A 15,782-nucleotide genomic window follows, 5' to 3' on the forward strand; every position below is an offset into this window, starting at 1 on the left:
ATAATAAAGCGTTGTGTACGGTCAGTATTATTGAATTTTCTGTAAGTCAATAAAGCGAATAAACATTAATGAAAACTGTCATCTTCTTTATTTAAATAGGGTGACCATATTTTGGTTTTCAAAAAAGAAAACTGGGGGCAAGAGGGCAGCATGAGGCAGATGGGGGCTCGCAGTGGGTAAGAATTTAAAGCAGAGGGGCTTCAAGTAAGTAGTGATATACTATATTATACTTTATAACATTTACACCGATCAGGAATAACATTTTGACCACCTTCCTAATATTGTGTTGGTCCCCATTTTGCTGCCAAAACAGCCCTGACCCGTCGAGGCATGGACTCCACTAAAACCCTGAAGGTGTGCTGTTGTATCTGGCACCAAGATGTTAGCAGCAGATCCTTTAACTCCTGTAAGTTGTGAGGTGGGGCCTCCATGGATCAGACTTGTTTGTCCAGCACATCCCACAGATGCTCGATTGGATTGAGATCGGGGGAATTTGGAGGCCAAGTCAACATCTCAAACTCGTTGTGCTGTTCAAACCATTCCTGAACCATTTTTGCTTTGTGGCAGGGTGTATTATCCTGCTGAAAGAGGCCACAGCTATCAGAGAATACTGTTTTCATAATAGGGTGTACATGATCTGCAACAATGCTTAGGTAGGTGGTACGTGTCAAAGTAACATCCACATGGATGGCAGGACCCAAGGTTTCCCAGCGGAACATTGCCCCAAGCATCTCACTGCCTCCGCCGGCTTGGTGCCATGTGTTCCCCAGGTAAGCGACGTAAGCGACGAATTTGGATAAGCATGCAGAGTTCTGGGACACAGTTCTACAGAGCGACAAATCAGAACCTCATTGTTTGACCAATTCTGTGGCATATCAATTCCCTGTTAGTAACTATGATTAAATACCCAGTTTGAGTCAGGTCACTCATCCCTTTTATGTTTTATAAAAACTGAGTAACCCAGATCAGAATATCTTTATTGTCATTATACCATGTATAACGAAATTAAGGTGCAATACTCTCTAGTGTTATGAACAATAAACGATAAATTAAAAAACCTAGAATTTACAAAAATTACTAACATTTACAGAATTTACAAAGACAGCAATACAATAGAACACAAACCTGTTGTCATTTATAATAACAACAATAACAATAACACACAAATAGCACTTCTGTTAGTTGGTGGAAATTGCACATTGCCCTATTTGTAAAACGATATAACCTGAAATTGCACAGTCCCATGTGTTTGAAAACACCTTAAATAGAGGTATTCAAGGTTCGTACTGCAGTGGGATAAAAGCTATTTCTGAGCCGGTTTGTCCTTGTCCTGATAGTCCTATACCGTCTGCCTGACGATAATAACTCGGTAATAATCGTGGCTGGGGTGAGACTTGTCCATTACAATTTTGTGAGCTCTCTGAAGGCAACATGACCTGTGTAGGTCCTCCAGGGTGGGTAGAGAGCACCTGAAGATTTTCTCTGCAGACCTCACGATCCTCTGTAGTTCTTTTTTGTGTGCTGCAGTGCTACTGGAGAACCACACACAGAGGCCGTGAGTGAGGACGCTCTCTATGGTTGAACGATAGAAGGACACCAGCAGTCTCTGATCGATGTTATTTCTTCTGAGTGTCCTCAGAAAGTAGAGTCTCTGCTGTGCCTTCTTTATTAGTTCTGTGATGTTCACACCCCAGGTTAGGTCCTCCTCGATGTGAATACCCAAGAAGCGAAAATATGTGACCCTTTCTACACAGTCCCCATTGATGGTTATGGGTTGAATGATGTTCCTCACCTTCCTAAAATCAATGACCAGTTCCTTTGTCTTTGCCGTATTCAGTTGCAAACTATTGTCCTTACACCACAACGACAACTGCTCCACTTCTTCCCAGTAGGCAGTCTCATCGTCTCCAGAGATAAGCCCCACTACGGTGGTGTCGTTAGTGAATTTGATGATGGTGTTGCTGGTAACACATTTAAAACATGAAATGTGTAATAATGCAATATTTAAGCATTTTTTCCTACCTAAGTCAACATGGTTACCGTTGGTGGATCATAATTGGGTATAAACGGAGGATTCACCAAAGGCTCAGTCTTTGTAATTACACCCGAAGGAATCAGGTGTAAAAAGCTAGTGCCCCCTTTTTTATGTCAATATGATACAAGTACACTGACAACATCCTGTTCACTGTCTGGAATATCATAACAACCATCTAGCAAACACATCCCAACCATCTGGGATACCATAGCAACCAGCTGGCAACATCATTGTAACTAGGGTAGCCACATTCATAGTCACTAAAAGGAGGACATTACACCCCAAAAGGAGGACGTCATACCAGGAACAGGGGGACATGATACTGCAAAACACAGAATGAAACCATAACCCATATAACAGAGTTTTTTTTACCAATTTAAGCAAGAATTCTATAACAAATTACTGTTTTACTCACCATGTTGTGTCTACTTTTGATATTTAAGTCTGTTCCTCGCTGCCTCCGAAAGTTTACTAATTGACTCAAGTAGAGGTGTATGCAGAACAGAGCGAGCGGGCGAAATTCAACCACCCAATCACAGACTGCCATTTAGAGGGCGGACCTTCTACGATTGGCCAGTGGTGGGCGAGCATTTGTTTTGACATGTACCTGAGCCAATGACAGATAATATTGATCAAAAATGTGACCAGTTCACTCCAAAAGGAGGATTTTTAATTGTCCGTCCTAGCGTTGCATGGGCGGAGGACTGGCAGCTGAAAAACCGGACTGTCCGACCTAAAGCCGGACGGCTGGCCACCCTAATTGTAACCAATATAGCGAGTGCCTAGTAACACTCAAGAAACCATTTGGGATTCCATAGCAACCACATAGCGATACTTTAGCTTTCCTCAAATACCATATCAAGCTTCTAGCAGCTACCTGAACACTAACTCGAACCACCATAGCTCTGACCTACTCAAACTAGAATCACATTTTCTACCATGTCTGTGATATTGTTGTGCTAACGATGTTCCACCACCCAAAGAATATTTTGAAAGTTGTGGTTCTATGCTTGTCGCTTTCTGCTAAACAACTACTGACTGTAGCTTGTCTTTTGTTCTGTAATACACCGATGAGCTGATCCATTAGGGCTACAATGCCTATTTCTCAACAGTTGTGAATGTCACAGTCAGAGATGCATTGATTTTTGGGCTGATGGTGGTTATAGTACACGTGTTGAATGCAGCCGATATGATTAGCATGAAGACCTGAGTAAATTTGATAAGACCCAAATGGTAGCTAGATGACTGGGTTGAAGCATCTCTAAAATAGCAAAGGCTGCCCTCTGACAGTGGGCCACAAACCGCCTTGTTTACAGGTTGTTGGGTGACCAAGACTCATAAAGGATTTGGAGTCTGGTATGTACCATCAAAGGGGGTACTGTGGCTCAGATTGCAGATAATACTGACTATTAGGTGAATGTGTCCAAACACAGTGCATGCAAAACGTATGTATATGGAGTGCTATCTCCTGTCTACCATTGATCCATCACGTAAATTAGGCTTGTAGACTTTGAAACTGAATGTTTGAGCAATGGAAGTAGGCCATTTGGGTTAATAAGTCCTGTTTTCTTCACGGTCATGGCACCAGTTGGCTCAGTGGGTGGTACTCGTCTCACAGGAAGAAGGTCCTGGGTTCGGTCCCCAGGTGGGGCGGTCCGGGTCCTTTCTGTGTGGAGTTTGCATGTTCTCCCCGTGTCTGCGTGGGTTTCCTCCGGGTGCTCCGGTTTCCTCCCACAGTCCAAAGACATGCAAGTGAGGTGAATTGGAGATACTAAATTGTCCATGACTGTTTGATATTAAACTTGTGAACTGATGAATCTTGTGTAACGAGTAACTGCCGTTCCTGTCATGAATGTAACCAAAGTGTAAAACATGACATTAAAATCCTAATAAACATGGCACCAGGGGTCGGCAGAAGAGATGGCCATATTCAGATGTCTTTTGAGGCCCATGTTTTGTAAAGATATGTAATAATTATTTATAGACAATACAATTACAGTGACATGCATAGTTTTGTTCATTTTTATTTGTTTGGTATTTCTTTTTGGATATTATTTTACACCAATTATACATATAATTTATTTCGAGTTAGTGTTTGGAATTTTAGAAAGCCAAATAAAAAGAAAACAACTTTTGTGTTTAGTGAATTATTGACCTAAATAATAAGATATAAATCTGCTGATAATGTATTTTTTATGAACAGAATGTACCTTGTGACCAATACAATTCTTGGCAGTGCTCTTCAACAGTATAAACTAAACTAATCTGGGGACTGTAACAGTAAAACCAAACCTAACTGGAAATGCAGAAAGAGCAATTGGTGCTCTTCTTATTTCTAAAACAAAATATCAGCACTTTTTTGCTGCCATGATTGTTCCAAATTATTAAATGGCTTACTGTTAAGATTGACTAGTGTTACTCAGCCTGACTAGTAACTAAAAATGACATTTCTCTTTGTTTTCCATCTGTTACAAGCTCATACAGTAGTAAAAAATCTGTTAGGACTGTGGTCAAGTGACATCAGGATGAGCTTACACAGCAGGTCATGAGATTGTGGTTACTGTGTAACAAAATCATGCAAAAAAACTCTCTGTCTGTGTCTTTTTTATTCTGTTGTTTAGATGAATGAGGCAGAAGAAGGACAATAAACCAAGACAATGGCTTCTCTTCATCTTTGGCTTCTTTTTGGCCTGATGCCTTTGGCGTCATGTGTGCCACCTATTTTCTTTCAGCCTGAGCAGGTGCACATATCCTATCCAGGTAAGACTCTGAATGCATTTCGTTTAGAAGTAAGAGATTTGAAGGTTTTAGTAAAGTGCAAAATGCTGTAGTATGAGAGGATATTATTTGTGAGTTAACAATGGGTGTGTTTACATACAATTTACTGAAACAATCAGGTGTCCTTTACTAGGGTTATATTATAATGGCGCTGGTATGCATCATCAGTGATGTTCCTGGGGTCACACAGGGTTTTGGTTCTTTCAACATCAGACCCCCTCGCCCAGGTGACCCATCCGGGGTTGATGAAATCCCGGATTGCACCCCAGCAGCAGCGGTCCACGAGCTTGCCCACTTTATCCAGAGCCACTGTGTGTGTGGCTTTCGCTGCGGCTTCTGTGATGGAACGTATGCCCCTCAACTTCGCTGCTCCAGCAAACCCCCGACAGCCCACTTCAATTGGCTTGCAAAGAGCCAGTCAGCCTTGGCTCCTGCACTGCTCTACTAGCTCCTGATACTTGGCCAGCTTTCTCTCATGAGCTTCCTCCATGTTCTTGTCCCATGGCACAGTGAGCTCCCACATGATCACTTGGTTTTTTTGTTTTTTCCCTTTTTCTCCCCCTTTAGCACATTTGTTGTCCTCTCTGTCTATGCCGAACCCTGCCCTGACCGAGGAGATCGAAGCTAACCCATATCCCCTCCGAAACATGGGCAGCAGCCGGATGCATTTTTGCCACCCGCACATTGATGAGTTTGGCGCCACCTTGCGTTGCATGCGGAGAGACACACCCTAAGGGCACTCTTCCTCATCTCTGTGCAGGCGCCTCTAATCAGCCGGCAGAGGTCGTAATCACATCCTGACAGAGAGAGACCCACATCCGGTTCTTTGTCCCACCCCCCAACTGAGCGACCGGCCAATCGTTGCTCATACAGCCGCTCAGCCTCGAACCGGTGAGGCAGAGCTGGATTCGATACGAGGTACTCAGAATCCAGCTCTGGTTGCATCGTGTGTTTTTACCGCTGCGCCACCTGAGCGGCTCATGATCACTTGTTTTGTGGTATCTGAAAAAATGATCAGGTCTGGCCGGAGACTGGTGTGCACAATGTTAGCAGGGAATTTGAGCTGTTTCCCAAGGTCTACTCTCAGTATCCAGTCAGGATCTGTGGACAGATACATAAGTTAAAGAAATTTGGTTTGTTTTAATTTGCTGTTGAAAAAGCAGTAGCAATGCCAGCAGTACAATGTTTACTATTTGAAATGTACTAAATGTTGTGAAACATTATGACTTTTGGTTGTATCCAGATGTGTACTGTTGTCCTTTGTTAAATAAGTAGTCATACACACAGTAAACAGACTATAGTCACCACATCAAGCTTTTGTGCTCTCTGTTCCCAACTCTGCATGGTAAGATGCCAATCTGAGGCTGTGTGTTTACTTAAATATGATTAATGAGATCATTTCATTCTTTTATTGTGAACACACTAAACTTTACAGATTTTCTGCTTTGCTGTTCCATATTACATAGAATCAGTTCTTATGGGCGGCACGGTGGCTAAGTGGGTAGCACTGTCGCCTTACAGCAAGAAGGTCCTGTGTTCGATCCCCAGGGTGAGCGTCCGGGTCCTTTCTGTGTGGAATTTGCATGTTCTCCCTGTGTCTGCGTGGGTTTCCTCGAGGTGCTCCGGTTTTCTCCCACAGTCCAAAGACATGCAAGTGAGGTGAATTGGAGATACAAAATTTGTCCAGGCCTGTGTTTGATATAACCATGTGAACTGATGAATCTTGTGTAATGAGTAACTACCGTTCCTGTCATGAATGTAACCAAAGTGTAAAACATGACGTTAAAATCCTAATATACAAACAAACAGACTCAGTTCTAACTGTATCCCACTTTCCTTATTTAGCCCAACCTGAAAAACCAGTGGATGTGAGTAAAAGTTTCACACTGCATGGTGACATGTTATTTAACCATTGTAGGCTCGATAGACTGACGATGGTGGTCCTATGCAAATTTTGCTCCTCCAACTTGATTAAACAGCACACTTGATTCTTGAACAGCCACACCCCATTGCCATTTGCGACCATTTTCGAAGACCAGGGAATCTAAATCTGACTGGATTGTTAGTGTGCATTGAAACACTAAATGTAATCATACTATAGTATGAAAAGTAATTCATCTTATGGCTGGTGGATGGGGCATGGAGGCGCAGGTGATTGCCATCACCAGTGCATTGCTAAACGTTAATTCGCTCCAGATGGAGATGTTTGTATTTATTACGGTTTCTCCTTCACATATTTGTCAGGTCCTCTGTTAAGAAATGTGCTTTTCTCTTGACGGACTTGGTCCAGTACGTTTTTCTGCAGGCATGTTTTTTTCTGTGTTACAAAGAAACTGCCAGGTTGCCACTGTTGGGCCCTTGAGCAAGGCCCTTAACACTGAATTGCTTAGACTGTATACTGTAAGTCGCTTTGGATAAAAGCGTCCGCTAAATGCCGAAAATGTAAATGTAAAAGAAACTGCCCTGGACAAGCAAGCTGTTCCAGAGATGGTGTGACAGCCTGTTTCCGGAGCGGGCCCCTCAGTGGTGAGGTGCAACCCACCTGTCACAGCCTTTTTTCTAAAAATCAATTATTATAGCTGACTGGAGATTAGACCTGGAAAATGCACTGCCTGGCCAAAAAAAAAGGTCACACACTCTAATATTTGGTTGGACCGCCTTTAGCTTTGATTACGGCACGCATTCGCTGTGGCATCGTTTCCACAAGCTTCTGCAATGTCACAACATTTATTTCTGTCCAGAGTTGCATTAATTTTCCCCCAAGATCTTGTATTGATGATGGGAAATTTGAACCACTTCTCTTACTTTCACTATTAAAGTTTAAGTGATTGCCGATCACGATCATTCAAGATTTGTTTCCGACCACATTCCTTCCTGGAAGAAGATGTTTCCCCACCGTCCTTCCACTTTATAATAATGCGTTGGACAGTTCTTAACCCGATTTTAGTAGTTTCAGCAATCTCCTTAGATGTTTTCTCTGCTTGATGCATGCCAGTAATTTGACCCTTTTGAAACAGATGAACATCTTTTCCACTACCACAGGATGTGTCTTTCGACATGGTTGTTTAACAAATGAGAAGCTACTTACTGCATCAGTTAGGGTTAAATAACTTGTTGCCAGCTGAAACAATCACCCATGCAGTAATTATCCGATGGGAGGCTCTTACCTATTTGCTTAGTTAAATCCAGGTGGTGACCTTTTTTTATATACACTATATGGCCAAAAATATTGGGATGCCTAATCGTGCTTGTTGGGCATTCTGTTCCATTATCTTGGGCATTAAATTAGAGTTGGCCCCCTTTTGCAGCTAAAACAGCCTCCATTCCTAGAAAAATAACTTTTTCATCGTTACTGTTATGCGGTGGGAACGAAGGACCCAAGGATGCAGAGGATTTAACGAAAAAGGATATTATTTAACAAATAATAAACATAATATACAATAAAACAAAGAATAAAGGGAACAAAAAGACTTCGGGGGATCCCGAAGGCAGCCAATGATGTCGTGGGCATACATAAAAAGGAACGGGGACCGCGAGGCGCGAACCCGGGACTCTTGCCTCTCGGCCGGGAGCTTAAGCGACCTGCCACAGCGGTGCTGATGGCAAAATTGCTCCCAGCGCTATTGAGGTGAAGAGCGGGTTCGCCTGGTGGAAACTCCTCGCGGTGAATGGACGGAGAGGGAGGGTGAAACCGGCAATAGATAACTCAAATGGCTCGGCCGCCAGCCAAAACTGCTGGAGAACGCCGTGCCGTTTACCGGGCGCGAGTTATTTGTAAGCTCTAAGGAATGAGCGTTACGGCGCTATCACCAGCCAGAATGGCTGGGAAGTGGCCGTATTAAAAGAACGCCCCAGAGGGGAAAAGCGACGCTGTCACCAGCGATCCGCGCTGGGAAGGGGTCGCGTCCCTCTGGGCGCATGAAAAGGAATGCCAGCGGCGCTGTCACCGGCCAACATGGCCGGGAAGTGGCCGCTTTAAGTGGGAAGCGCCCGGAGGCATGGCGGCGGCGCTGTCACCAGCAATCCGCGCTGGGAGGTGGCCGCGCCACTCCGAAACGCCCCGAAAAATAATAGAAGCGCGCGGACTGAATCCGGGGTTAGACCCGCTATAGCGCGGCTCTTCCTCGCGAGCCCAACGCTGGGTGAACACCCCAGAGGTCCGACAGCGCTTACATAGGCGTGCGGTGGTAACGGTGACGTATACCGGTACTTGCCGGCAAACGCAAAAACCGAAAACAAAACCGCAGCGCGTGGGCTGCACGAAGTCGCACCAAAAATAAAAATCTAACCCTACCTTACCTCCGCCTTACGACGTACCCACCCAGAGGCTATACAGCGCCTGGGGAACCGGCTAGCCCTAGGCAAAGGAAAGTGGCTGGTGCGGAGCAGCCAAAAGAAAATAAATGAACATAAAAGGGCACCGCAGTGCCAAACGAACTGAAAGAAAAGAAAAGCAAACAACCAGGAAAAAACAGAAGGTGCGACGCCTGCAGCTTAGCGTCATCCCCTTAAATAAGGGGAGGCGCAGCTGCAGCGCGTTCGCCCTAACGAGCTGGCCAGGTATTAAACGAGCAGCTCGTTTCTGCTCTGTAAGGCCCGTGGCGTCAGGGAGAGATGGTATATTCCCCTGACGCCACAGAGCCTAACAGTTACCAGCTTGCAAAAGCTACCGATTAACTGATCAGTCACTAGATGGCACCATCATATACATTATGAGGAGATCTGAAAGGAAATCCGTGGCAGCTTCATCAAGCTTGTTCTAATGTAGGGGTTTAAGCATCTGGGACATTCATTAGAAAGTAAAAGCAATAAATACATTGGATTAGCATGTGGATTAGAATGAATGCAGATTGCTCTATAAAAATTATCAAAAATTAATATGACTGCTTCTAAAATACTCACAATTTGTGGACACCCTAGTATATCCAGTAAGGTAGACTCCACAAAACAGATTCTTTTCAAATTCTATATTAACACCCATATACACTATATTGCCAAAAGTATTCGCTCGTCTGCCTTTACACGCATATGAACTTGAGAGACGTCTCATTCTTAATCCATAGGGTTTAATATGATGTTGGCCCACCCTTTGCAGCTATAACAGCTTCAACTCTTCTGGGAAGGCTTTCCACAAGGTTTAGGAGTGTGTTTATGGGAATTTTTGACCATTCTTTCAGAAGCGCATTTGTGACGTCAGACACTGATTTTGGATGAGAAGGCCTGGCTTGCAGTCTCCACTCTAATTCACCCCAAAGATGTTCTATCAGGTTGAGGTCAGGACTCTGTGCAGGCCAGTCAAGTTCTTCCACACCAAACTCACTCATCCATCTCTTTATGGACCTTGCTTTGTGCACTGGTGCGCAGTCATGTTGGAACAGGAAGGGGCCATCCCCAAACTGTTCCCACAAAATTGGGGGCATGAAATTGTCCAAAATCTCTTGGTATGCTGAAGCATTAAGAGTTCCTTTCACTGGAACTAAGGGGCCGAGCCCAACTCCTGAAAAACAACCCCACACCATAATCCCCCCTCCATTAAACTTTACACTTGGCACAATGCAGTCAGACAAGTACCGTTCTCCTGGCAACCGTGAAACCCAAACTCATCCATCGGATTGCCATACGGAGAAGCGTGATTCGTCACTCCAGAGAACACGTCTCCATTGCTCTAGAGTCCAGTGGTGGCGAGCTTTACACCATTGCGCTTGGTGATGTAAGGCTTGGATGCAGCTGCTCAGCCATGGAAACCCATTCCATGAAGCTCTCTACACACTGTTCTTGAGCTAATCTGAAGGCCACATGAAGTTTGGAGGTCTGTAGCGATTGACTTTGCAGAAAGTTGGCGACCTCTGCTCACTATGTGACCCCGCTCTGTCACTTTACGTGGCCTACCACTCCGTGGCTGTGTTGCTGTCGTTCCCAATCACTTCCACTTTGTTATAATACCACCGACAGTCGACTGTGGAATATTTAATAGCGAGGAAATTTCACGACTGGACTTGTTGCACAGGTGGCATCCTGTCACAGTACCACGCTGGAATTCACTGAGCTCCTGAGAGCGACCCATTCTTTCACTATTGTTTGTAGAAGCAGTCTGCATGCCTAGGTGCTTGGTTTTATACACCTGTGGCCATGGAAATGTTTGGAACACCTGGGTGAGTGAATACATTTGGCAATATAGTGTATTTTTGGTTTTGGTATTAAACATCCAACAAGCTCATTGTCAGGTGTCCACATATTTTAGCCATATATTGCATTTTAGTAACAAATAAGCTAAAAATGTATTTAAATTCAGACAGATTGCTTCTATTTTTCTCCTTTTCAAAGAAAAGCAAAAAAAAATATTGAGTGCAAACCAGATGTGTAGTGACCTGCTTACAGACATCTTTTGACCAGCATTGATCAGTTATTTTTGCATTAATGAATAAGAACAAAATGTTTGAATGTTCCATGTCCTAGGACAGTGCTTGTGCATATTTAGCCTTAGTTGTTCTCATTAGCGAATTTGAATAGGTTTCCACCCTGCATAGCAATTCAATTAATAGACCGTCTGCTGCTGCTTTTTATCTTTCTTGACAAATGATCAAATAAGCAGCATATTATACTGGACTTTTCTCAAAACCATCTGAGTCTTTCCATCACAGCACTTTCTTGTTATCTGATTCAGCACAGAATGTTGATTTTTGCATGGCAATCGTTTGTAAATGAGCAGAACATAATTAATCTACGTATACATGGTCAAATGTCAAATGATTTAATCCTTGAATGTGTGGTAGGTCAGTGGCTATGGTACTGGACTAGTAATCAGAAGGCCACCGTCGGCCATCTGAGCAAGGCCCTTAACCCTCAATTGCTCAGATTGCATTTAGTGATACCTGTGTACAACAAAGTAAAGTTTATTTTTAGTTATTTTTAGAGTGTGGCTATTAAGTTGACGATCTGCTGGCTGGCTCAATTTTAATCTTTTTTTCTGCTACATCTCACACTTATATACACTGATCAGCCATAACATTTAAACCACCTCCTTGTTTCTACACGCATTGTCCATTTTATCAGCACCACTTACCATATAGGAGCACTTTGTATTTCTGCAATTACTGACTGTAGTCCATATATTTCTCTGCATGCTTTGTTAGCCCCCTTTCATGCTGTTTCATGCAATGGTCAGGACCACAGGACCACCACAGAGCAGGTATTATTTGGGTGGTGGATCATTCTCAGCGCTGCAGTGACACTGACATGGTGGTGGTGTGTTAGTGTGTGTTGTGCTGGTATGAGTGGATCAGACACAGCAATGCTGATGGAGTTTTTAAACACCTCACTGTCCCTGCTGGACTGAGAATAGTCCACCAACCAAAATGTCCAGCCAACAGCGACCCATGGTCAGCGTCCTGTGACCACCGATGAAGGTCTCAAACAGCAGCAATAGATGAGCGATCGTCTCTGACTTTACATCTACAAGGTGGACCAACTAGGTAGGAGTGTCTAATAGAGTGGACAGTGAGTGGACACTGTATTTAAAAACTCCAACAGTGCTGCTGTGTCTGATCCACTCATACCAGGACAACACACACTAACACACCACCACCATGTCAGTGTCACTGCAGTGCTAAGAATCATCCACCACCTAAATAATACCTGCTCTGTGGGGGTCCTGTGGGGGTCCTGACCATTAAAGAACAGGGTGAAAGCAGGCTTAAAAAGTATGTAGAGAAATAGATGGACTACAGTCAGTAATTGTAGAACTACAAAGTGCTTCTATATGGTAAGTGGAGCTGATAAAATGGACAGTGAGTGTAGAAATAAGGAGGTGGTTTTTATGTTATGGCTGATCGGTGTAAGTAGAGTAAATAGCTTTTGCTTGTATATAACTCTGCTCAGCTCATGGCTGTGAATGTTTGAATTGTTTGAGTAGCTCAGGTGTGCAAATACACCTAAAACACTCAGTGTTACGGCCTTAAAGAAGACACATTAACTTCTGTGATAAAAACGGCTCTGTTTGTAACTTGTGATCATAGTACATTGTTTAACCATGCAGCATAGCACATCTGCATTGAGGCTAATATAGTCTCTTCTCTTTCTTCACAGGCCTTAAAGGATCAATGGTGATCACTTGGACAACTTTGAACAAAACAGAGAGTGTTGTGGAGTACAGTCTGTTTGGTGGGAAGCTCTTCAGTCACACTGCAAAGGGAAACTCAACTCTGTTTATTGATGGAGGCTCAACGAAGCGGAAAATGTACGTTCACAGAGTCTTGGTGTCAGAACTGAGGCCAGGATCTGCATATGGTAAGCATAACACCGACCACACTGGTGTGCTAGACTGATGTTCGAGAAATGTTATCCTGTGTAATTATGCATGTTATTATTTATGCAAAGTTAAACAGCATCATTAGTGGTAATTCAGTTATTTCACAATTAGTTGTTATGCAGTTGTATTTCTTTATCAGTGCAACCATCTAAATAGCCATTGAAAAATTAATGCCTAGTGTAAGGAAGCCTGTAATAGTCACAACACTAAATGATAGAACTAATAGATGTTGGATTTTGCCTAAAATAGAGTCCTTATCAGAACGATTTAGCAAATGTAAAGAGAAAATGACTGATTAAGTATTTTAGAGTAGCAGGATATGTTGTTAATACTGCCATGTCACAATTTTTCAACCTCTACGTAATATTGCTGAATAAACTGACTGCTAGTCTACCTGTGAGTGACCTAAAGTTGGGTTACAGCATGATTACACTGTGAGAAACTCAATAACAACTGTTAATTTGCTTTAGCTGTGGTGTGTTATAAACATCACCCAAAGACTCAAGTGTTTAGCAACCATGGTAAAAACTAAGGAGCTGTCACAAAATATAAGAAAATACGTCATTTCAGTGCACCAAAAGGGCAATGTGTATAAGATTTCCAACACCTTAAACATTCCTGAAAACACTTACAGTTGCAATCAGAAATATTCACCCCCCTGAGATTTTAAGGATTTATCAATTACAGTTTTTTCAAAGAGCAAGATTGTGCTTTGGATGACTTGTTTATGAGTTGAGTGATAGATAAATTTAACACAGAAAATGCATAAGGAAGTATTTGTGTGTAACCGTATATTTTGTTAAGATAGCCATGTCTCAATTATTCAACCCCTATATAATATTGTTGTTCTCAAAGCTTTCTGACAATTTTTATGACCTAAAGTTAAAACATAATTAACTCTGTAATATTCCTTTATTTGCTTTAGCTAAGATGCATATATAAACCCCACCTATGAAGGTATTCAAGGTCAGTTGCAATCATGGGAAAGACAAAGGAGCTTCTCCAAAAGCTGAGAGAGGAGATTATTTCATCACACCCAAAGGGCCTTTCGGTATAATAAGATTTCCAAATAAAAAAATCTTCCAAGAGACACCATTGGGAGCATTATAAGGAGGTTTAAACCTGCCTGGCCATGGAAGAAAGTCCAAAATTTAATCAAGGGCCCTTAGCAACTTAGTCAGGACAACTAAGAAAAACCCCCAGCTGGGTATGACCCACGGTAACAAACTCACAGTGAAAGTACAGAGGGGAAAAGACAAAAGCCGGTACATCTGCTAAAAGATGTAAATTTTTCATTTGAACTTCATAGTTAAATTAACTTCTGTTATATATTTTTTTGTTTAATGAGTTTTTTTGTCATTTTGTCATTATCTTTCATCCACATCACTATAATGTCTTTTGAGATGAGGGGGTTGAATATTTCTGATTGCAACTTTATGGTGCAGCAGCAAACCCAGGAAAAACACAAAATTTCATTCAGAGGCCCCAGCAGTCTCTTGTGCCAGTAAACAAAAAGAAAAAAAGCAACATGTTACTTTCAAAGAATGATTTGATGAAGTCTGAGACAAATTTATTATGTATATCAGTTAACAAGCAGTGACTTTATGGCCAGATTCCACAATGCATGCCCCTCTTGACCAAGAAACACATGAATGGTCAACAGGAATATTATTATTAAAGGAATTTGAGTAGATCTGCAGAGTTTCGCAAGTGGGTCAAGAACTGACAATATCGACCTTGTGAATGGCATCATGGATTCACAAAAATACCAGCCATTTAGAGGAGGGATTATTGATTGATTGCATGCTGTCATTACAACATTGGATAAAACTTCAAATTATAAAACAGATAGTTCCGGTCCCTAAATCTGATTGGCTGAGCCGTGTAAAATCCCCGATATACGCACACCTATGACCACCTCACATCATTCCATATTAATACGCCACTGAAAAGAAAAAGTACAAACTTGGTTGAACACTATTTAAAGTCATGTACTATACATGGAAATGTCCAGATTAATATAAACAGTAATCCTAATCATTAAGCGAGTGTTTCGTCCAAGAAATAGTGTAATAGTGTTTGTGGAGGAATGTTTATTGCGAATGTTATGTTCGCCTTCATGTTGCCTAGCAACACTGTTAACGGACTACCTGATGTTGCGGAGGAATGCTTTTTGTAAGTGTTTTTGTAAATAAAAACATTTATAAATTGAACATTGTTGTATTTTATTACATTTTATGTTGACCGCCATTTTATAAAAGCAATAAGTCTCTCATGGCTTATTGCTTTATTAAACTGCAAATAGACCACTGAAGTCGTGCGTCATTCTGTAGTCCTCGTTATGCCCATATTTGGAGACCCGGGTCTAAGCCCGATTTCCTATGGGAAAAATGAATGGGGTTTTCAAAAAATCGACTCTAACGCATCCTGTGCTAAATAAACATATTCAGAACCCTATATGTTTTGTCCTATGTACATTTTTCTCCTGAACATCACTGGATCCTCTGAATTACGAGGTTGTTAAAGGGTCATAATACTAATAATGCTACACGAAAGCTAATGCTACTGCGCATTAATTAGATGTCACTGAACTACACCAATCGAATTGACGGAATGAGCAGCCCTCTTTTGTTGAGTGCAACCAAAGGCGTAACACCCAAC

The 15,782-nt window shown here is 42.3% G+C and overlaps 1 protein-coding gene across 1 annotated transcript in view; it reads left to right on the plus strand.

The window, feature by feature from the left end:
• The window catches only part of acp7 (acid phosphatase 7, tartrate resistant (putative)), a 53,609-nt gene that overhangs the window by 437 nt on the left and 37,390 nt on the right, over positions 1–15,782 (plus strand). The window contains exons 2-4 of the mRNA XM_063007248.1: positions 100–204; positions 4,657–4,795; positions 12,899–13,099. Of these exons, the coding sequence (XP_062863318.1) occupies positions 4,693–4,795; positions 12,899–13,099 (304 nt within the window). The 5' untranslated portion in view covers positions 100–204; positions 4,657–4,692. The remainder of the gene's footprint in view (positions 1–99; positions 205–4,656; positions 4,796–12,898; positions 13,100–15,782) is intronic.

Source organism: Trichomycterus rosablanca, chromosome 13 (genome assembly GCF_030014385.1).
Source record: "Trichomycterus rosablanca isolate fTriRos1 chromosome 13, fTriRos1.hap1, whole genome shotgun sequence".
Taxonomy (NCBI): domain Eukaryota; kingdom Metazoa; phylum Chordata; class Actinopteri; order Siluriformes; family Trichomycteridae; genus Trichomycterus; species Trichomycterus rosablanca.